Source organism: Cygnus olor, chromosome 8 (assembly GCF_009769625.2).
Source record: "Cygnus olor isolate bCygOlo1 chromosome 8, bCygOlo1.pri.v2, whole genome shotgun sequence".
NCBI classification, from domain to species: Eukaryota; Metazoa; Chordata; class Aves; order Anseriformes; family Anatidae; genus Cygnus; species Cygnus olor.
Window position 1 is genome coordinate 30,376,199 of NC_049176.1, and position 24,665 is coordinate 30,400,863.

The 24,665-nt window shown below is 37.5% G+C and overlaps 1 protein-coding gene across 2 annotated transcripts; it reads left to right on the top strand.

The window, feature by feature from the left end:
• Positions 1 to 9: 9 nt before the first annotated feature.
• EFCAB7 (EF-hand calcium binding domain 7) lies at positions 10 to 23,906 on the top strand. 2 transcript variants are annotated; one of them, XM_040564855.1, is made up of 14 exons: positions 10 to 271; positions 2,479 to 2,666; positions 5,361 to 5,572; positions 7,757 to 7,843; positions 8,395 to 8,590; positions 9,617 to 9,741; positions 13,245 to 13,386; positions 13,821 to 13,930; positions 14,880 to 15,037; positions 15,223 to 15,356; positions 17,571 to 17,719; positions 19,680 to 19,889; positions 22,150 to 22,257; positions 23,132 to 23,906. In XM_040564855.1, exons 2-14 carry the CDS (start codon positions 2,480 to 2,482, stop codon positions 23,204 to 23,206), a joined length of 1,893 nt encoding a protein of 630 aa, XP_040420789.1. In that variant the 5' UTR covers positions 10 to 271; position 2,479; the 3' UTR covers positions 23,207 to 23,906. The 2 variants fall into 2 exon arrangements, with proteins under 2 accessions (XP_040420789.1, XP_040420791.1); XM_040564857.1 differs by having other exon boundaries at positions 10 to 267.
• Positions 23,907 to 24,665: the final 759 nt, after the last annotated feature.

Consider the following 24,665-nt stretch of genomic DNA (forward strand, 5'->3'; position numbering starts at 1 on the left):
GGGCGGGACGGGGGCGGTGGCCGGGGCGGGGAGCCCCGGGTCCCTCAGGCGGCCGGGCGGTGCTCGGGGCCCGGGGGTCGATCCCAGCGCTTCTCGGTTCCCGGGCCGGTGGAGGCCTCGGGAGGGACGGGCCTCAGCCGGCCCCTCGTCGGGCTGAGCGGGTTGGGGCTGAGCCGAGCCCTGAGGCCACCGGGACGGAGCTCGTGTGGTGAGGGGAGTCCCGGGAGCTGCCCCCTCAGCCGGGAACCGCGGCGGCCAGCCCAGGAGGTCGGTAGGTGCCTCGCCGAGGAGGGGACTCCGAGTTCCTAACACGGGTTTTTGTGTGTTGGGACCTGGGGGCTGAAATCACGCAGCGCTGTTCTCCCGCCCAGCAGGGCTGCGTAGCTCCCCTCGCTCTGGTTTTTGTCCAAAACTTCATTTTTTTCCGCTCCGGGCTGCGTGCTGCTGGCCCCAAACAGCTCCCCTGGAGCTCCGAGCTGTTTGTGGCGGCTCTTCCCGTCAGAGCTGCAGCCACGGACCCATCGCTTGTAACAGGGAGTCCGAGGGGCGCACACGAGGGTGCACATTTTATAAACTAGTTACTGGAAAATTAACATTTATTCTTCTTTTCCTCCTTGACTTTAACCTACTTCCGTTGTGTGTGTGTACCGCTGGTCCTTAATTATAGTGACACCCGTTTGCAGGAACCAGACTGTATCGCAGTGTCCCTGTGGGGTCCTTCTAATGCCAGTGTAATATTAAAGTGTCAGGCAGGCAGTCTGTGTATTATAAATAGGGTACTTCATCCATGATAAGTGATTATTATCTTTCTTTCCCAAGTGTAAAAGACCTATATAACTCAAGAAGGTGAGAGTGATTTAGGCCTCCCAAGTAAGAATCCAATGAGTCCTGAAGGGGACCCCGCGATGCTGTTGTCTTGTTGCTGAACTTGAGATATTCAATTTATTATACTGGAATATATTTTCTGAAGTCAACATTGGGTAAAATAATATGAGAAGCTGTTAGACCAACAGTACAGCGCGATTTAGTGTCCCTCTGTGGTGGTCTTCTAAAAACCCTAATCACCTTTGGTGGAAGCAGAAAGCTGCTGTTAAAGTTTACTGGCCATGAGTGAGCAAACAATACTAGTTACTGCTTTGAATCGCTTAAAAAAAAAAGTTTTTTCAAAAATTCTTTTACAATTATAGTGGTAGTGTTCTTAAAAGTCCTAAGGCAGTTTTGTACATGCTTAACTTCGGACTTATATAAGGAACAGAAATAAATAAGTCTTAAAACTAGGATTAAGTGTTTAACTTCATGCTTGATGAGTTAAAATTTTGATCAATTTTACTATTGGCCATTCTTTTTAAGGAGTTATAACTGTAGAAACAGAAAACAAAAGCCCCTTCTGATATGGGGTGGCAACAGAAAAAAAGCATTTAATCAGTTTAATAATTGTGTCACTTTTTAAACACTGAATATTATATGGTGTTTAAGACATTACACAGTATCACTGCTGAAGCTGTATAAGACTACCCAGTTTTTCAGCTAGTTCAGAAGATGAAAGTCAACTTTTAGGTGATAGAGGGAATCCTGACAAATACACGGTCCAACGTTAGCACACTCACCTGTCATTTTCTCTGGAGGGCAAAGAGGATTTCACTCTTCTGCTAACACCAACAAGTGTAATAGGGAGTCCCCCATCACCTGAGTCAGTCGTGATCACAGACACAGAGCTCTTAAGTACTGTATCAATTTACTTTGTTATTGATGTTTGGTAAAAAAGCTTTTTAAATTAGTCTGTGCCTCCCACAACCCATGGCCATGCTTAAATTGGCATTTTTTCCCCAAACCACTCTATTTTTGCTACTGCTGGTGACCAATAGCAACAATGAGAGAAGCACTGGCAGCAAAACAATCACAGGTATGGTATATGGTATGTTCGTTCATTTTACCATTGTGACAAATTGTGCAAAATAGCGGTGAGTTCATCAGAGCCAACAAGTGCACTTCTGTACAATTTCTTCCGTTGTTTCTGTCATTAGGAAAATGTAGCTAGCGTGGCAAAAGTGGAAGTTCTAGGGGAAATATGTTATAAGGACAAGTCGTATTGATTTATTTCTAAACACGGATAGCAATGGTTTGCATCACAGATGATAACTTGAAAATTTGCTATTATGCTTTCAAATAACATGAACTTGTAATCACTGTGGCATCAAATGTCTGAAATGAAAATAAAATGCAATAAAAGAAAACCTTTTACTGTCAATAACAAACAAATTGTGCATAAGAAGTAGCTCAATAACTCAAGCTATTTTTGTTTGTAGGTAAATGCCATGAGATCTGCAAATGTAGATAAGTATCTCATTTAGAAAATGGGAAGCATTCAGTCTAGATGTTAGGATAATTTGTGCTAATCCATGTATCCGAGGACAAAGAAGACTCTTATCAAACAGGCAAAAGAGTAACAAATTCTAACTGTGATTGTGTTCTTTGCAGAATGGCCAGCAGTCCTGAGAATAATGCGTCCCTCTGTGATCAGAAAGTCACACACTCAGAAAGTCCACAAGCAAAGAAGTCCCAGCAAGCAGAGGAAGCAATCTTCTACAAGAACTGCCGAGCAGCTTATCTAACTGTTTTAAAAAGCAGTTTAGAAAATATTAAATCAAAAGAACAACTCCGTTTAGGTAATAATTTTATTTTTTTTTCCCCCATAACTATTGTGTGTGGTGATTGCCATGGGTAGTTTACTAACAGCAGCCAGTAATTCAGCAGTGAGAGTGTCCCAGTGCATAAACTCGGTACCTGCTTTAAGGAATTTACAGTAGTTTTAGATAGGGTTCAGATTTCAAGCGTTGGTTGCCGTATCTTTGAAGACATGTCCATCACTCACCTGTTGTAAAATGTGTCACGCAGTGATTCTTCAAAGTTTATAGAAACTACCGTTCCTCAATGCTTTTCATTTTCCTCAAATCCTTAATCTTTGTTGCTAGGTGTTGGATGGCTCATGGAACTGGGAATAGTATACAGAGCTTCTCAGCTCTAAATCACCACTGTGAAGGGGCAAAAGTCAATACCAGCTGACAGCTTACAGGGGACCTAAGTGAGTTGTTTAACACCGCCAAATTCGATGGCAGCATTGTTGCTTACATGGGGTGGACATAGGTTCTGCTTTTGAACTGTGACATTTCTGCAATAGTTGATTTCCCTGACACATGATTAAGTGAGTTGACCTCAGTTCAGTTTCTAGTGGACAATTACCCCAATAATCACAGAAAATCACGATGGTAACTGGCATTGAATGACACGGAGCTTTGCAGACTCATAGGAGAGGTTTTGTCAGAGGTGTGGATATGATAATTTACCATCCCTAAAGATAGTCTCACAGGTCAGTTTTAAGCTACTTTGAGTGATATGTGAAAATGCTGCCTTTCCTATACCAAATTTTTGTGACCAAATGGATTATTTCAGACATTGGCATTTCCTAAGAATTCTTACTCTTATTAAAATTGCCCATGAGTTAAAATGTTTCCATAGACTAAAATGTTTTGGTTTTTTTTTCCCATCTGTATTATATCTTTGTCCTTTGATGAAAAGGATTATTTGTGTTGTATGTAGTAGCATGGGATTGTGTTAGAGAACCCATGAAGTGGCTTTCAGTCCTATTTTCTACCTGGAGTTTTGCGGTTATGTGAAAATCATAGCTTACTGTATTGAAAAGAAATGTTTTTAGCTCACAGAGCTGACAAAGAAAGTATGAGACATAAACCTTCAGTTAGATGAAAAGAACCCAAATGTGTCATTTAAAAAGTCATCGATTTTATTTTGATCTTACGGGTTTTGAGGTACAGCTCATAATACACTTGGGATTGTTGATACTACAGGTTGCTTTCTAAAGTCCTCCTCGTCAATTATGATGCCAGTAAGAGGTATGCGTATTGTGGCATTGCAATCCTTTGTAAGGAAAAACAAGCAATGGTTAAAGACAAAACCATGCTGTGTTATCAAATCATTTAATTAGATCAAAATTCTAGTGACCATATTTTTTTCTCTGCATACGTGAGGAAACATTTCTAATTGCTGCATCGTCCATGCCTAAAGTACACGAGGCCTCCACATGGAAAGCCACCAGTACAAAAACTGAGTGTACTTTTTGGATCCATTGATTGTAGCTTCTTTCCCTATGCCACCACTTGAAATTCTGCCCGCTAGACTTAATGTTATCCAGGCTGTCTGGGCTGCAATGAAAGTGCTTTTATAACATCCTAATGATAGTTTTGGGTAATCTGGATTTTAAAATAGGAGTGGTGCGAACAAGTGTCATCTCTTTTATATGTGGTTTGGCTTTCATCTCTATCCATATGGCACTTTGTACGTACCAGGTGTTTGGGCATTTTGGTTTCAAGGTCAACTCAGAAAAGGCAAGTAGTAGCTCAGGCTCCCGGTCTTTTCAGAGATATAAAAGAATCTGCTTCTTTTAAAATGTTAACTACTGAGAGTTATTATAGACTTATGCTGCAACTAAAATTCTGGCAATTATCATGAGCGGTGCTGCCTTTGAAGCAGCTGTGACTACATGCTGTTTGGATCGCAATTTAAACTGTGCAACATTCCCTTAGAGATTGGCCCTGCAAAATTTTACTTGTAGGAGTTGTGCTTACTCACAGATAGTAGTTTCATTTCCTGTGTTGTAGTATTACTTAGGGTATTTCGCAGAATCAATCTGTAAAGAAGTATAAATAAAAGGCTCAGTCTAATTGAACTTTCAAAACCACAAACTCGGGAGACATAGCATATAGCAAGTGCTGATCTCTCAGGTTATATAAAAATACAGCAAATTTGAAGGGTACTCTGTTAAATGTAAGTGAATAGTGTGCTACGATTGCTATGTGCCCAAGGTTAGTGTGGGTAAAGATGTAAGCTTTAAGCAAAATAATGGTTCTTGTGATATTTTCGTGTTATTAGAAGACTGCTGTCCTGTTTCTTCATTTTTCTGTAGAAGAAAGTGGTTCTCAACAGTGTGGATGTGTCATCTCTGTGCCGGATCATACGTTGTGAGGGATGATCTAGAATGCAGGCCTAGAAACAGGCACTGCCTGGAACAAATGTGCTCAGCTGCCCCTCAGGCTGCTCTGAGCTGCCTGGTACTAACCACAGAATTCAAGGCCAGGGAAGGTCACCGTCGATCTGTATCAGTAGAACACAGGATTGAGATTATAAACAAAACTGTCTTTTACAGCCAGTTTTCCCTTGGATTGATGGTGCTAAAAAAAATAAAAATAAAAAAATATCTGAACATGGGAAGTGATTAAAGGATGTTTTGAGGTAACTCCTCCACTGACAGCTGGAATATATACTTAGCATTGTGTTTTATTGTTCAGTACTTCAACAGGCTGGAAGAAATCCATCTCAGAAGACAGTTAATAAATACTGGACTTCACAAACAACTACACTGAATTTTGATGATTTTTGTACTATTTTAAAAGAAGAAACACCAGCCACAAAAGCTGAATTGCTTGAAGCATTTAGGAAAATAGACACAGATAACACTGGATATATTTTACACGATGAACTTTATAAAATTCTTACAACAGTAAGTATCAGATGAAACATAATTATCCATTTGTAGCCCTTAGTAGAGATTTTGGAAATTGGATAGTAAAACTATTCTTGATCAAAAGAATCAATAACTGAGTCTTTTTTTCCTTTTTTTTTTTTTCTTCCAATTTTGGGTCTTATTTTCTGTGGTCATCTACGATCTTTCTTCCATTCTGTACATTCCGTATAGTCTTTCAGTTGATAACCTGTCTGTCCATTTCAGCAGTTGCTCCTTGATGGTGGAAACTGGCAGAAGGATGTTTTTAATACTTCCACATACTTTTCTGAAGCTCTATCTGTACAGCAATGGAGCAGCAGAAGGGGAAGCACATGTATGTGTCTCTCCCTTGGTTCAGCTAGTGCAAATCCCTCTATTCTCTACAGGGTCCCTCTGCACCCCTTTGGGGTTTTCAGATTTTGCAAGAGAGTTAATGACATATGTTTGCTGTTCTCCCCTTACAAGTTGTCTATGCATATTCAGATACAAAGTTTAAAAAACAATGCCATTTATTTATCTTATAATAAAACATTAAGATTAATGTTTTAGTCTTATCACAGCCATAACTGGCTGTAACTTCAGTGATTTCGCTGGATCCTATATTTAGTTCATCACGGTCTCAGGCTGTGTGGGGGTGTGTCAATACTTTGGTTAGAGGTGATGCATTGTCAACGTGATGCATGCAAATGTTGTAAGGTTTACTTGTATATGTCATTAATAGGCCTAAACTAAGGACATTTAAAAATATCTGGAACTTTTTATTTAGCTACTGAACTGCCACCATATTATTGGATTTCACTGTATAACGTGAAAGGTTAGAAAAGCATTTTTTAAAATAGCAGCTGAGGTTTTTGTGGTATTCTGAGATTATAGAATCCGAGACAAACACCAAGGAGCAGGAACAGTTAAAAATTGGCTAGTAGTAGAATTCTAGTAGACTGCTCAAAAGTGAGTATGAAACAAGTTTAAGGAAATGTAGAGGAGAGCAAACTGGGACAGAAGGAAGAAACAATTTACATACTGTATTTGTTGACCCAACAAGCCAGACTCATTTATTCACTTTGAGCATAGTGGCAGAACCTTCAATCTTCATTCTGCATGATCAGAAAGATAAAGTTGCAACGGTAAGGAAACATTCTTCATATAGGAGAAGACAGAAATAACAGATGTTGAGTGCGACTGTAGTTATGCCATGAAGATCCATAAACCCTGAAATGTTACAGAAAGGCAGCGCATTGCTCTGTACAGACCCAGACCGAAGAACTTAGTAGACATGCCTGCAGTAGCAACTGGTGCTGTTCAAAGAGGGGAAGATCAGGATTAGGTTTGTTGCAGTGCACTGTAGCTCCAGGACCATATATCCACATCACATGTTTCTCAGCAATGAAGTTCATGTTAGATTTTGGTCCTGGTTTACACCATGCGTCTATAGCTGAAAAGTGATGTGGAATAGATTTCTGTACAGCAGTTGCATACTGCTGGGTCGTTGCTAACAGTCCCACGCGTCTGTATAGAGGAAATTGCTGGAAGACCTTGTGGAAGACATGCTTCCTGAGAGGTAAATCTTTTGGCCGCGTTGGAAGTGGGGTGCTCAAGATGATATTCTGAAAGGCATCTTCAAACGTGGTTCTGAAAGAAGAGAAATTGCTTTGAATGCACACTAATGATTCCAAACATAAACAGGTGCAAGGTGAATTCATACCTGAAATAACCCTTCTAGTGAGCTCAATTGCAGATATAGAATGACCTACTGTAGGTGTCACAGGGTAGTTCAAGTAAATGAGTGAGAAAGACTATTACGAAGTCAGATCTTGGTTGTCAGCGTGCTATATTACAAGTACAAATGACTGAGAACAGGTATTCCCCAGCTTATGGAAGATCTGAAATTGAGTTAAGTGTCATTCACGATGGCTTTCCGGAAGGTACCACAAAATTGCATAAGCTGATGCAATTAATCTGTTCAGTATGTAGTAGCATTGTAGGGTCATATTTTTTTACACTGTTGACCTCTATTTTCGTGATTCAGATCAAAATCCATTTAAATGTATTGCAAGACAAGATTTCCTGAAAGGATATTAAAATAATCTTTCTTCGTGTTTTTATTGAACGTGTGCTGTAGGTGATCAGTATTCTTCACTAGAATCCAAACCTGAGTTGTTTTTTGTTTGTTTTTAATTACAGAAAGGTGAAAAAATGACTTTGGATGAAGTGAGCGCTATAGCTAACCTAGCTGATTTTAACTGCAGTGGCAAACTCGACTACAAGAAGGTAAGGCAAACAGTGATATTAGGCGTTCTTGATGTTATGGGCAGTAATGGTGTTATCAAATGCAGTACATACCAATTCCGTGTGTTGGTCCATCGATGACCTTACCCCAGCCCACCAGCTCCCTATGTTCTGCAACATGGAATGTCTTCAGGTATCTATTTCTGTTTCCCTCTTTTTTTCTGGCAGGGTACTGCCCTGGCCATTTTCCTTGCTGCAAGTGAACCTAATGTGTTAGGCAGAGGCTAATAGTAAGTGCAAAGCCTAACAGCATGGCTGAAAATAAGGGTTAAAGGAATGGCAGAATAAAGATGAGAACTGAAAGCAAACTTAGCTAACTTACGAGAATTGCTGTGTCTGTAATATTTCACAATTCTTTGTATGGGGGGACATTATTTTATATGTTGAGCATCTAATTTTCAAGATGCAGCATCTTATCGATTACTGACAGCATCTCTAAGCAATGACTGACATTTGGTTACTAATGTTACATCTTCATTCTTAAAACTGAGAAAGAATGTTTTGCTTACCAGATTACCTTTCTTTATCTCAAGTTCTGTGACTTATATATGGCAACCAGTGAGCAGTGCTGCAAGACTGCACTAGGGAAACTGGAAGTTGACGGTCGATTGAAGCGTCAGCAGTTTGGAAATCAAGGTGAAACTTCCACTGAGGGGATCACGCTGCCAGTATTGAAACCATCACCAAAAATCTCCAGGAAGACTGATCACAAACTAGCACCAACAAAAGGTATTTATTTTACATAATGGGAGCTTTCATTGTTTTAGAGATTGTGTTCTGGGTCAATGAGCAGTTGAGTATTTGCTTACATTTTCTCAGATTAGTGAGGCTGTTGTTGACTAACGTTCATTTCTACTGTGGCTAAATGTCTCAATGGGATATCTGATTCTCCTGTTCAAGTGGACTTAGGCTGCATCTATTATCTGAAGCTGTCAGATTGTTAAGGGTGAATTTGGTTGACTCTCCTGTGACACAGTCCAGATGGAAGAGAGAAAAAAGAATGCTCAGGGTGTTGTAACATACCAAATTATTTATTTCTGTTCCACATCAGAGATGAAACCTTAAACATCCACGAATAAACAGTCTGTTTGTTTCAATTATTGAGGCCACTTTTCAGGAAGAACATTAAGCTCTCAGACTGATTATGCTCGAAGTTATAAAGGTACTTAAAAACTTTCCCAAACTCGAAAAAGGTTGCAGGATAATGGACTGTAAAGGTACTATGTACAAGATACTTGTTTTTGTATGGAGTGTATACTGGTTAAGTTACTTCAATTCTAAGAAATACTAAGGAAGTGCAAAGATGACAAAACAGCAGTGAACACTGAATGTACGTAGCTAAATCAACAACTGTACTAGCAGAGTTGCTCTAACATAAGGAACCAGAAAGTAAAGGCCTGGAAGTAATTGCTTTGGGCAACTGTGCATTTGAAGCAGGTTAAATCTATCCACTTAGGATAGATCTACCTTGATTCCAAGGTAAATGGAATCCCGTGGTAACAATTTCTTGTCCTTCAGGCAGATTTGGATTCCAAGGTTCTCCATTCGTATGCCCGTTCACCTGGGATGCACAGTCAGGGAAGTAAAGATGTTTGGCTAATGAATGACTGTGTTACATTATTGTAAGGGAAGTCAGTTTATCAGATTGAAGTTCTTGTTATCCATTTTTTTTTCTGTCTGTGTAAGGTTTTATGACAAATAGCACTAGAGGTGGGATACAATAATGCAATAATAACTAAATATCTATGTTTATAGGTGACAGCAGAACTCCTTCAAGACCCTTATCAGCTCAAGGTTGCAAAGCATCCGTTTCTTTCACTGTCAGCATGGGTGCCAGTAGCAACAGAAACACAAAGCTAATTGAGCCACACACAATAAAGGTATCATGTAAGCTAGTCCTATTGAGATTATTCTGTTTTCCTCTAGGCACATACGTTACTGCATTTTAAATAAGAAACTGTTTTTCTCTGATTTTTAGCTTATGTTTTATTAACAGTTTGTCAAGGGCAGCTATAAACTATCAAGAGGTTTCCTGATACGTGTTATTACTAACATTTTTATATACTGTTGGTTTTGCTGACATCTAATTATTGAAAATAATTTTTCAGGTGTGAAGGTTTAATAGAACAAAGTGTGTTTTTTATAAATGAAACCACGGTTGGATAAAACGTTTAACGACTTTTTGAGAAATTTAAAATTGAATAATTTATTAGGTTGGTGAGAACTTTAAATGCTTAAGTAGTCTGAAAGATTGTGTATCATAAACCTTTATATGAAAGGTAATTGGAAATAAATAACAGATCTCTGAGCATATTCAGTTTGCTGAGCATTAATTTGTAAATATATGCTGTAGCTTGAAAATATTGATTTTTAGTTAGACTAATATGTTCTATCACTATTTTCTTTTAAATAAATCACTCATTCAATATAAATTCCTGTGGGAGAAAGACAACAAAGTCACTTTGCTAAGTCAATATTTGTAGAGTGTTAATATTGATCTTTTTCCTTTGTTTTCCCTTTCTCGACTGAACCTTTACTAGTTTTCTTTCAACAGAAAATAATAGCTGTAGAAATATAAAACATTAACTGGAGACTGCTAGGATACATTAAAAATGAGCACCTTGAGACCTCCGTATGAAAGGAAAAAAATGGTTATGACCACATAGTAGAACTGCTGCTAGAAAACTGAACTGATTGTTCTCATGAGTTACATTTTTGTTTCAAATAACAACTCTGTATTTGTTATTGAACTCTGAAGTCCTTTATATCTTCGGCATTGCTATACAGTGACATTTGTTCTATATTAAAATCTAAAAACATAATCTCAGAGGAATTTTTTGCAGTCTGTTTAGGTATCTGGACCTCCATGCAATTTAACCTGCAATTTCACCTTGTTCAAACATGATATGTAGTATATAAAACCATTGCGCAGTTTCCCAATATTGGATCCCTCTTTCTTTGTACAAGCCAGTAAGAGCTGCCTCGAAAAAAAGCAGCTGCAGATATTGAATACTATTGATAAGCATCATATAAAAAATCAATCAATCAATAAACATGAATAAGTTTAAATTGAACTGCTAAATTTGTTAACCCTAACTATTAAGGACCCAACACAAGCTCTGTCAAAACCAATGAACATATACACAATGAGTCATTTGAGCTATGGACTGGAATCTAGAGCCCCCAAATTCTTCTTTTTTATCTTACATGTAGAAAATATATTTATTCTGCATGTTAAATAAGAATAGCTGTAGGAATTTAACACATTAACAGGAGACTTCTAAGATGTGTTAAAAATGTGCACCTTGAGTTCACAGTATAAAAGTATATAGAAAAGTAATTTTTTTTTCTGCAGTTCATGTGTCTTTTGGGGACAAGAAGTAAAAATTGTGTGGATGCCCCATCCCTGGAAGTGTTTAAGGCCAGGCTGGATGGGGCTTTGAACAACCTGGTCTAATGGAAGGTGTCCCTGCCCATGGCAGCAGGGTTGGAATCAGATGATCTTTAAGGTCTCTTCCAACCCAAACCATTCCATGATTGCCATTGTGAAGTTGGGCTGATTCCAATTTCACTTCTCTGGCAGAAGATTACAGTGAAAGTCAAAACATGGTGAACATCTACACTTAAACACTTCAAAACCCATGGAATATGTTCATAGCACATTCTTCCGTGTGTTTTCTTTTTCTTTTCCTGTGGAGGTTTGTGACATATTCAAAGATGTAAATAATTTGAGAATAAGAAATAGACAAATACAGAAGTGTAACTGGTGTAAACAACACACTGACCTGTTGGGCTTCATCTGTAGCTGATTGACAGGTAACTAATATATTGCTGATATTTTTTTTTTTTCCCTGAAAGAAAATTAGAGTAGAATAATTCAGGTGGAAGAGAACTTCAAAGATCATCCAGTCCAACACACAAACATCATTTAACTCGCTACATTTACATCTCTGATTCTAGTTTGACAATGATAATTTAGAGAATATAGCACCACCTTATGCTCTCTGCGAGGATAACAGTTTAGTATTTGGTTTCTAACACATTGTCAAACTTTTACTTAACTGTTTCTATAGAATTCGGTGAGCTGTTTCTATAGAATTTCTATAGAATTTGGTGGCAAAACTGTGGGCCAGGACTGAAGTCTCTTAAATTCATGAGTCCCTGAGTAATTTATATTCTTAAGAAACGTAGAGTTCTGAGTAGAGAAATATAAATTGAGGATCAGAGCTGCATGTGTTACCAGCTGTGGCATTTTACACCCTGGGTATACGTGCACTAGCAAAGTCCAGTTCTTGCCTGACACCTTTAGGTCATTGCCTGCAAAGTACCACCAACTGAGCGTGAATGCATCGCAGTGAGGACTAACTGTAAGAGCTGTGAAATGAGACATGGCACTCTGATGAAGACTGTTTGGCCTTAAATTGAGTTAGGAGTCAGTCTCCTTGCTGGGAGTTGCGTGCAGACCTTCTGCAGACCTCTACTTTTTACAAGCTCACTTCTGAAATCTGTGTTAACTTACCTTTTACACTGAACACTCTGCATGGATAAGTACAGCCACCGGGACAGAGCTCTCTGCTGAGATTACACTGAAAGATTCCTTCTGCTAGGCTGTGCTCAGAAACTTAATCTTCCATTGCTAGGAAAATAACTAGAAATAATGGACTTAATCACAGAGAAGTAAAATCAAGAACATCTTCCTTTCTTTGAGGCATACAACATGTCCATAAGGACTTTATTTTTCTTTTGCTAAAAGATATTTGAAATTGAAAATAGTGACTTACGGTTAAAAAATAAATAAATTTGAAGCTTTTAGCTGTTTTAACATTTTAGCAAAATGATGGCTTCTCTAGGAACTGTACTATTCACAAACACTGCTATATTCTATTTATGACTTTCCAATGGCTTTAACAGAAGCCAAGAAGAATCACCTGATTTTACTAGTACCTGTTTGTCACTCATCTGAGCAATAACTCCTCATTGTTCAGCTAATCAGTTATGTTTTTTGCTTGATTGGTTTGATGGAAGTAAAGTAGCAAAATTGCAGTGTTTCAGTGATAAATCACACAATTAGTCGATTTCATGAATATGGTTTGGTTCTTCACGGCAATTCAAATTTCATTTCAACCATTAGAGCATTGGGGTAATCTGTACATTTTGGAGCATTTTCGTAAGTAAAGCAATGCTACTAATTGGTCTGCAAAACTTGACTATGAAAAGGACTATGTGAGAAAATTCATTTTAAAAAAGAGCAGAAGATCAGTGCTACACCTTGTGGTGAATTTTATGCAGCATTCATTAAGTTATCAAATTAATATATTTCAGAAAAGGAGTCTTTATTTTGATAAAAGATCAAGGCAACGCCTAATGTTTCTTTGGTTTCCAGGAATGGCAATGTGCACAGTCCAGAGGATGCTTCTACTTAGAAGAAGATGGTGAAATCATTAGTCACAAGTACAGGTTGCACATACCTCAAAGGTCTACAGTGTGTATTACTATCAAGCCTTCAAACCTTCGTCAGGCAGAAGGTAAATGTATTTGTATCCCTTCGGAGAGTTTTCCTCTCTAAAAAACATTTTCTTTCCTCCTGCTGATACAACTTGCCTTTTCTCTCTCACAGTATTTTGTGATATTTTGCAATTATTGCAAAATTTTCATAAACTGTGCAATATTTTTAAAATTTAAAAAAATATTTTATACAACTTCAGAAGAGAATATGATGTAAGTTTCCTAAAATCCTTAATTGCAAATATCTGGGATTGAGGAGCCTTAGTATAAAGAGACCTAATAAGTAATAATGCTCTACTAATTGTAGAAAACAGTGAAATATATAATGGATTTTTTTTAATTACATTAACAGGGATCAATGCTGTAAATACAATAGAAATACCAATTTTGGAATTCCAAGAAAAAACAATTTTGTGAAATTCAAAGCATTTATTTTGGGGATTTTTTCTTTTAGGAAAATCTTGTCATTGGTTGTCAGTGGATACAGCTTTGTATGTTCTGAAGGAAAATGAAACCCAAGAAAATCTACAGCTTGTGAGCTTTACCGAGCAACAAAACAAAGAGGTTAGGTGTTTCTGTTATATTCCTATTTGATTTTTTATACCTTCAATGTATGTGTTTTTGTTGCATGGGAGTTCTCATATGTTTGGAGGGAATTCAAAACTGTACCTAATCAGGCTAAAAGAGAGAAGAAACGTTGTTCTGTGCTTGTTCACTTTCAAAATGGACAGAATTTACACAAGGTAATATGTAATACCGTCTTAGTTATGACCTTTGGATGGGGTGAATTGAAAGCCACGTGTTTGGAATTTTAATGAAGTGCCTGTGAGGGTCTTATTATAAAGTAGTGTGTTGGCAAGTGTTGCCAAATTACTGGTTATCCATATAGATACTCTGTGGAAACTCAGTTGTATTCATGCATAAACAAAACAAAAAGTAATATTTGTTACAATTCCCTTTAATTTTCTTTCTGCTTGCCGTATATAAGATCTTAAACTTCATGGTGCATAGAACATTCCTATAGCAGGAAAAAGGGAGGAGAAGCAACTGGTACTCAGAAGGTATTCAGCTTGCTTCTTAAACCCTAAGACATTTGTGAATTTTTACATAGGAAGTTGCTAGTTTGAACACACCTGATAAATCATGGAGGAAATGAAAGACTCTGGGTTTTGTCAGCTTCATTCTGACTGCTTTTGTTCTGAAGTTTAAGATTTGGAAAGAGTTACAGATCTGAAAAATGATAGGACTGCTATTAGGCATTTACAGTAACAGTTGTTCTCCTCTCCTTTCTCGTCCCAAAGATCTAATTCTTATTGCAACTAGGAGATTCACTAGTTTTTGGGTCTTCAAAATGACATCACATGGCATCTAACTGTAGACATTTTTTTTTTAGGAAAGAATCTAGCATTACCAGTGCTTTCAAGTAATTAATCACCTTTGTTTCACTATTACTAATAATAAAGGAAGGTATCATTTGAGGAGTAACTTACAGATTTGTCTTTTTTAAGAGCAGATGTTTGGATGGAAAGGGGAGCTTGCATCAGGATTTTACTGGCTACTTCCATTCACAACGGGCTGTAGGCTGAAGAAGGTGAAAACACAGATTACTGGAGAAGCAAAGCTGGTGTATAGAGGTGAAGACAGTGAACTAGCTCTTACCAAAGAGTGCCGGTGAGCCATTTTCTCAAATAGGCATGGTAGCTGCTACAGAAGTATGCACTCTAAATAACATCTAGCTTTTTATTAGCTATATGTTACTGAAATACTGTTGTAAACTGAATAGCTATCAACAATATTATGAAACAGTAGAAAAATTTGAAGTATTTGGAAATAGTTCTGCCTTTTTCATCTTTTAGAGCAGTTTTATTGGATATATTTGAAACAATTGATTTGGATGGAAACGGCCTTCTGAGTTTGGAGGAATACAATTTCTTTGAGCTGAGAACTAGTGGTGAGAAATGTGATGAGGAAGCATGGGCTGTATGTAAAGGTAAGTTTGTTGCTGCACTTGATACAACTAATTAGAGCTATAAATCTACTTGCAACCTGTTTGTAGCACCCTATTATGTATATAGTGGTATACAGTCCGGAAGGGCTGAGCATTCTGTAGCCTACGCTAAGAACAGGAGAAGGGGATCTTTGGGAGTGTAGTGATAGGACAAGGAGTAATGGTTTTAAACTAAAAAAAGGGTAGCTTTAGGTTAGATATTAGGAAGAAATTCTTTACCATTCTATGCTATTGTTCTTTTCTCCCTCTCCCCCTCTTTTTTTTTTTTTCCTTTTCCAATCTCCTGTCCTTTGTTTTGCTTTCTTCTGGTTTGTGTGTCACTGACCTTCTTTTAAGAAAATTCTTCCCATTGCTAATTGCAAAGTTCTGTAGGTTCAAGATGTTATGGCTGCCAAAAAACACAGGTTTTCTAATCCACAGATCATATACTGAATTGGGCTATAACAGGTATTTATTGATTCAATTTCCTTTCTGTAGTTTAAACAGATATTGCTTTCATATCTCACAAGGTATTGAGGGGGGCATTTAATCATGTAAGGTGCTTACAAGGGCATCTGGAGCTTACTATGGTTGCCTAGAAAATTAGACATTAGAAAACACCTATTTCAACTATATACTTTTTTCAGATATAAGCAGTTTTTTCATTGGAAATCTGTCTTTCAAAGGTTCATATATGGTGTGTCAGTTTGTCCATGTTGTGCTATATGAGAGCTGTGAGATTTCTGAGGCTTCCATGAGTGAGATGGGGAAGCTGACAGATAGCTGAGCTTCTTCCAGCTGTACTTTGTTTTCTGTCTGCAGATACATCTTGCCAATGTTACTGAACATCCTGCCAGCTTGCAGGAGCAGCATTGGGCCACAAATGTCAATTTTGAGAAAAAAGGAATTCTGTGACATTGTAAAGGCCTTTAGAATTGACATATTCACCTCATAACAGGGCTAGGAAAACATAACCACCAGTGACTGTAGGCTGCCCTGATAACACAGTGTGTGGAAGCAGTGGTTTCAAAGCATTGACAGTTTACCTGAAGTGACTGCACAAACTGGAAATTCAGAAGCCATTGTATGAAAACTAGAAGTTTCTATACAAAATACATGTTTTTTCTGCAACCCATGTCTGAAATACCTGTATGGCGTATCATCACATACCAGCCCATAGCATCTGTTAGATACAACTGCTTTGTAGCCTATGACACATTGATTAATTTGGGCCAAAATACCTGAGATCTGGCAAGTTGTGCCAACTGTTTCTCCCCAAATCACTCAAAGATATTGGAGTTTTTTTCCTAAATTATGGACAGATCATACAAAAATACTTTTCAATAAATCAGTTTCTCTTTCATCCCTTTACATGTTATTCCCCACTTGATTGCTTTGTCAGTGGTACGCATTTGTGAACTAGTCTTAATGTGAGTAGGAGGGGGGTGTGGGTGTGTGAAGTGTGAAAGAGGGGAAAGAAGAGAATATGGTGAATGTATTACCAGGTCATTAATCAGTTGAAGGGTTCAGACGAATATCATAAATCTTGACACCAAAGTTCAAGCCATTTATTACAGCATCTGTACCCTTAGATAGATTTATTAAATTGGTAATCCCTTTTTAATAATATATAGTAAAGATTTAGCATTGTTATGAAGATGAGAAAACCATTTTTAAAAATCCCTGACACAAGGACATTTCAATTATGTGTTTGCTGACATTAGAGTGGTCAATCTACCATATTCTATCAAGAGAGGGCTGTTAGGATTACTGGCATTTTATTGCTTTTTAAGAACTAAGTAAATCATTTCTATATCAAGGACCTCAAGCACTAAGGGTGCTGGCCCCACCAGACTTTCATTTCCCATTCCTAATATACCCTATTCTGCAAATCTCAGCCGCAACAGATACTGCTGGCAAATAAATAAATAAATCAATAAGAATTATTTCTGTTTCAAAACCTCACCCTCTCTTAGGTAATACAAGGGGCCAGCTGTTTCTTGTCATTATCTAAAATCCACAGTGAAGCTCTGCAAAAAGCATGCGTCTTATCAAGGGCATTCTTTCCCAAATCGTGTTTGGACAGCCTGAGGCTGCAAGATGGCTCCATCTTGGAGACCTCATTACCATTAAGTGGGAGTTTGGCTTTGGAAAGACAAAGGGTGTTTGCAGAGAGCTCAGACGTTGAAGTGTTACCTTCTATTTCTTTTTAAACAGAGAATTTTGATATGAAGAAGAACGAACTAACAAGACAAGGATTTTTGGATCTGAATCTCATGGAAGCCAATGACCGTGAAGGGGATCCTAGTGACCTTTGGGTCACTTTATTGTCACTGGGCTACAATAAAGCATTAGAAATGACAGAGGTATGATAGCTGTATAGCAAAAGCAATTGCTTCACATACAACTTGCTGCACGTTTAATTGCAGTACTGTTTCTGTCCAACATAAATTGATCTCAGTAGGTCAGTGATCCAGTTCAAACATTCCTAATACAGGATTTACACCAAGACTTTCAGTCAGTATCACATTCTTTTTCTTAGAAAAACCCTATTATTGTTGAAATAGAGAATTCACCTTTTGCCTTAGAGAAAGACAGTATTTTGTGGAGTTGTACAGGAAGGAATCTTCAACAGGTTGTACCTCTTGAAAGAACTCGTGCACCTTGCTGGTGAGCAGTAATAAGAAGACAGTGACCTGGTAGAACTGTGACCTGTCAGCAAACCTACAAAATGCAGGACTTGCTCTATTTAAAAGAGTTATTTTGCTGGCCCAAGCCATAAAAGAAGCGAACAGTCATAGAATCATAGAATATCTGAGTTGGAAGGGACCCACAAGGATCATTGAGTCCAACTCCCACCCTCTCAGTGAAGAACTTTTTCCTGATATCCAGCCTGAATATCCTGTCATGATATAACAAAAAAGTTACTGTAATGCAAACTAGTTGTTACTGCTTACAGTAACTTGAAAATTAATACAGTAACATCAGAGGGAGAACAAGGGGACTAGAATGGATTTAGAAAGTATTGGAGTGTGTTGTGTTGACTAGGATAACTTTGTTTTTAACAGGATTGAGTTCAAGATTTTCAGACATGGCCCAATGTTGCCTTTCACAATAGTGTCTGAACATGTTCAACATAAAATTTTAATGAAAGGGCTTTGGGTGGCAACTGTTTACTTAATGAACCAGGTATTATTTCTTTATTTTTTCTGTGTGCTTATAGGTGTGTGTTTTTTTTTTTTTTTGAAACACTATCAGTGTTGGCGTTAATAGTTCTCACTAAAGAAAGAGGATATTTTGAATGAAGAGGGAAAAAATATTAACAATTCATTAAAAACATTAAATATGTAGATAATTTCATAATTCGTTTTTTCCTCCAAGAAAAGCTGGCTTCAGTGAAAATGCGGACATCATGGTGAATGATTATGTAACAAGTAGCACTTTCTCCTTTTCCTGCAAGTATGATCAACATTGCAAGTCCAAAACTGTCTTTCTGCATTTAACCCATAAGAGGGAGCTATCCTCTAAGAAAGATGAATTTTGAGGAGGATTTTATCAAGTTAGATGTATCTTGTAGATACGTTGTGCCTTATTATTAACTGTGGTTCATGGCTATAGTTTTTGCTTTCTAAAGGAAAACGTAACTTTCTGAATGCTTTAGTTTTTCATTTAAAAATGTGTATCTACTTAACCTGTGTCTGTAATTTAACCTCTTAATTCCTGGATTTTTGAAGATTTAGTATTTGATATTTCAGGAACTTTGAGCCTAACAAGTTCAAGACAGTACTGAAAAATCCTAGCGGGTTCCAACAGCCTTTTGAAAGAAACCAAGCTGCTATTATTTAGTCTAAGAAAATGCAAACTCCTGGTTGTTACGCATACTATTCTTAGCCAAGATATGGCAAGAGCAGAGTGCTTAATGCAACATTGCAGATATTTTAAATCTGTGTGAAGCGGCACAAATAGTAAGAGTGTGACAGGTAAAGCAGACAGTTCTATTTCGGACACTGACATTCGTATGTCATCTTAATTCCTGTATGTTTTGCTATCTGAGGAAGGAATGGTTGTGTTGGAGTGGAAGGCACCAAGCTGCATATCGACTGTACTGTAACTGGCACAAAGAACATTCATCTGTCCTTACCTTACGCTCAATTTAAAGGATCACCACAGCTTCAGGTTTTGAAATTTTACTATTCAGCGACACACTTGCATTTGGATTATTTCTCTTCAGAGCATATATGCAAATACTTAAGAACTATGGATGAAAATCTGAAGGGAAAAACCAAGGGTAAATTAATGATAAAACTCTTTTTTACTCCATTGCAGGCATGCCCCTTTGTCATTGATATCTATGCAGAAAAATGCAAACCCAGAATTAAAGCCATATATCTAGAGGCAGGCAGCTGGCAACTCAACAGGGCTATTTGCAAGTCTGTTGTTAATAAAGGAGATGCCAAAGTAATGGATGGCTGTGAAAACATAATCGTCTATACCTACAGAACAGGCACGCGAATCACTTCTGTTATTGAAAATAAGGTACGGCATGATACTTCTGTAAGGTACTTTGTGTTAATGTCCATTATTATTTATCTTCTTCCCTCTGTGCTTCATTTTTGAGAATTACATTTTCTGATAAAAAGTTTCTCTATCTAGTTCATTAAAAAAATAACTAAGTGCTTGATACAAATTCCTTTTTGAGATATGACTCAGTTCAAAAGTCTCAAAAGTTCCAGTGTTTTTGGAAAGGACAGTTTATGGTAATGAGGTTCTATTAGCAGTGCAGAATATTTTTCTTCAAATTTCAGTTTTTCAATATTTTGATGATTATTGGAGACAGATTTATAATAGAACATAATACTACTAAGAACAGGAAATAGAATTACAGAAAGAGCAAAGACTACAGCATTTATATTTTCAGTGTTTACGGGAAAGTGATTTGCATTGATTGTGTTTTAGAGGCATATTGTGAACGAATTTCTAGTTTGCTAGTCTTACAGGTCTACTTCACTATTAATCTGTGCTAACAAATATAAATCCAGGCAAAAGTGGTTGGTGAGATGCAGAGATTTTAAACCTTTTTGCATAGATCCTGGTGGATGTTCTGTTCGTTCTCAGTTTCATTTAGAACAGGAACCTTGAGTAAATAAATGCCGTGCAGTACGATGCTAAACTTACAGTGCTTTAAATCTTAAAAGTTCACAGCAAGAAGTATATTTTTAAATGGACAAACATGCAAAAGGGTGTGGGTTGGTGGACTAATATTAGGACTGAATGCTGAGGCTCTCTGGAACCACAGGTTTAGATGTGCACTTCGCCCTTTAGGGTAGATATACTGGAGTTATTTATATGTTTGGGGATATGTCAGAGAAGGAGACAAGTTCTCTACTGAGGAAACTGGATGCTGTCTGGTTAAAATCACTGACCGTTACCATTTACACCATTTCATAAATAGCTCTGCTCTGCGTTGAAGCAAATCTCATCAGAGAATTAGTTGGCTGGAGACTTTTTGTATTGTAAACATCTGGAAAGAAATACTAAAAATGCAGTTTTATTTATCTGCCTTCTTCTAAGCTTTCCACAGTGTAAGCAGTCTGATCATGTCTTCAGTTATTGTGCTGGTGATTTCAATGGAAATAATTGTGTCTTTGTTATTCTGTAATTAAATTAAGAAAATGTACTATACAGGGTATAGTAGCATGTCCTTAGGCCTCGAGTCTGCATATTGCCTGGGGTAAACTGGTGGTTAAAGAATTTTCCATTACCTCAGCTTTCAGTTTTATATATTGGATCCTTCTGGGAAGCATTTGCACACCTTTAGTAAGAGTGTCTGTTCTTTGAGTGGCTGTACTTATATTTATTTAGTCAGATATTTTTTTAAATCTCTGTTAAGGTTAGCTGCTTTTCTCAAGGGAGAGTTTGGAACAAACCATGAGCAGCAGATGGGTCACATCTTGACGAGCATCTCTTACAAATACCTGTGTGTGGTGTCTTTGATTTGTGACAGTCCAAGTGGTCATTTATTTATGAAAGGAAGTTAAATACAAAGGAATATGAATACTCCTTACGTTGGGCATTTAACGTCAGTTGTTAGGAGCCTAGTCTCCACTGAATGCCTACGTGGTTGGTGAGAATTTGAGAACGTATAATATGAGCTCCTGAGGAAATGGCCTTTTGCTGGAGGGTTAGGATTTTTGAAAAGCAGAATGGCTATACAATATCAGATGAAGATTATTTTAAGTCAGTGCCCTGTCTCCAAAAATGTCCTGCAGGGGATATTGCAAGTACAAAAACTGGGTAAACATTCAGCGACACTTCTCCAGATCTCAGTCCTAGCCACTAGTGATCTGCAACTCAAGGACTACTTGAGACAGAAATGTGTTCTTTGTGCTTAAAAACCCTCCACTTATTTTTTTATTATTATTTTTATTTATTTATTTATTTTTAGTAAGAATTTGTCCAGTCACCTTTTGAAACTATGTAAAGTTTTAGCATCTGTAACACTGTATGGCACATAGTTGTCTCACTTAACTGTGCTCCCAAGTTGCACCTTCAAAAGTGCTGAAGTTAATTCAATCAGTCTTAAGTGACTTTTGAGAATGGATCTGGGCTCTGATGATGCTAAGGTACATTTGAAATTTTTACTCTTCAGAGAGAATGGCCATCAGCATCCTGAAAGTCCTCGTATCCTGTAAAAATAGCATTGTTGAGGAAGTAAGAGGATTGTGTGATTGTTACATAAAGAGCAGCCACTTAACCTTTAAGGCTAATGGGGTTCTTCATGTTTTTTCACTTGCAGTCTGAAAACAAAGTGATAATTCATGTCAACAATGAGCAGAGTAAGAACTGCCTAAGTAACAGGGGACTTACCGTTTTTGCTGTGGAAGTGGCACCAAAATCCATGACGGTAAGATTTTTTTTGCTTAGCCAATTCAAAATCTGAGCAAAAAGCAAAAATCATGTGACATTTTCACAAGTCATCTTTTGCAAGTCTTTTGTCATGATAAAGAGCATGTGGATAGTGGAGAAGTCTGTCTTCATCACCAGTACAGATCAGATACAGCTCTTGATATTGCAGAGCTGCAGGCATGTTTGATGTATCCATGCTTCCCAGTGCAGATTGCTGTATGCAGCTGTTCAGTTTTTCATACATGTATTGAATTGAAACAGGCACGTGCCACTTACTGATACTTTTTAATATTATTTTTCTAAGGCTATATTTTTTTTTCCTTAACCAATTTTAATCAGATATATAGATGGCTTTGAGAAGCACACCAAGAATGTGCTACTCAGAGGCAAAAATATGGTGATATTTTTCTTTATTAATTTATGAAGAAAAACCAGTCTTTATTATTCTAAAGCTACGGTCTCTTTCTTTCAATGAAAAGGCATCCAAATAATTTTATATTTCACAGCTTTCCAGTGTGGATGCATTCAGATCCACTTTAATCAGTCCCAAGACACTGGCAGGATATGGGCCTATTTTAATATTGCTGCTGACAATTTAGATATCTATAGCCTGCTCCTGTAAGGTGTTTTATTAATTTTAATTTCTGCTTCATTCAGTACAAATTGTAGGCTCCGCATCCCTTGTGGATTTTTTGCTGTCATGCAATTAAATTAAATACTAAGATCTCATTAGGGATGCTGAATGTGTGTCATTTAATGTTTGTGATATAAGTTCTGAAACACTTAATTTTGCTTACATAGTATTTTAGGTATCATACACACAATTCTTCAATAAACATCTGTTTCACCTATGTTTTCTCTCTTGTATGCAGGTTTCTCAGCATGTGATGCCGCTGAACGAGCAGGAAGAATGGCTTTACAATTGTGTACATTCCCTTTTACGTTAAACATTCAAGTTAGAGAGCTGTTTCTTGGCAGTGTTCAAACTAAGCCACGATTTATTTTTTTTTGGCTGCTTCTGCTGGACCATTTCTAGTCTTGTCCTTCTCCAAAGCTGGCTGCTTCTCAGAGTTTCATTTGTTAAAGCCAGTGAATCACATAAGTACTTATTTATTTCTGGAATCCCACTTTTGCTAATGGCTTTTAAGAAACATGAATAGTGATAGCGTAGGGACGGAATAACAGTAAGTATGTAAAATCCTTTGACAGAGTAGAATATTCACATACTGCCTAATGAAATACATTGGCATGAAAACGTTGAGAGACAATAAAAGTGAGTACTGTTCAGTAATATAGCTGACAGTTGCAACATAATTGTGCTTTATAAGGGCTAGTTTCCCTAAGTACGCCCTTATTTTCTGTAATATGTAAGGTAGTTCCATCACATGCCAGAACTGCTTCACTGAGAAAAAACTTTTGTTAAATTGGTCTGATGGATTCCTAATTCAACACTCCCGTGATTTTTATGTGAGAAATATAAAGGGGTGGGGTTCTTTAATCACCTGGTAAAGGATTTGATTTTTTCCCTTTTTTGATATTATTTTCTTTTATTTTTGTAACTTTATAATACTTATCTTACTTTTTCCTAAATGATTACCAACTGTTTTTATATTCTTTTACATAAAATAAAGTCTGGCTTTTCACATGTGATAAGGAAATAACATTCATTGAGGAAGGCAATTTTATTTTGTGCTCCTGACTGTTAACTGCAATTAATTATTTCAAAGGTAACTGAAGCAAGGAGGCTAAAGTCCACTAATATAGGCTGCAATAGAAATGAAAAACAACTTCGAGGTACTAAAAATATCCAGGCTGTTATGCTTTTCTAGTTCCTTTAAATGTCTGTTAATGTAAAAAATGATGACCCTGGTCACTGGATGCTTAAAAAGTGCTTGAGTTTAAAATAGCCATTAAATGTATGTGACCTCATCTGCAAGGGCAGCAAGAAGTTCTGAAAAGCTATATTTATCTGCCAGCAACTCCTGTACTCTGGTGTTCCTCTGCTGTAATCGTACACTGGGAAAGTAAATGTCAGTTACAAAATGAGAGTGCTGCTAGAGGCTGGCTGTGATTTATGCGCTCCAGCAACTGGTGCTCAAGGAGGTCTACTGGTGATCGTTCTTTTTTCTTCTTCTTCTTCTTTTTCCCCCCTAGCAAATACAGCAGATATCGTTTCATTTCCAGAACTGTCTAGAAGAAGCAGAAGTTGTATTAAGAGACTCCACACATTTTTGGTAACTTCCAGCCAACAACACAGAGCTCTGTAAATGCTGCCTCAGGCAACGTGTGGATACATCACAAGTTCCTAGTTGCATCTCGGAGAAGGAACAGGGAAATTATGAGGCACGGTACAAAATGAGCTCTCCCTTATTTTGCCCTTCTTCTGTTTATGACATCAGTCTCAGT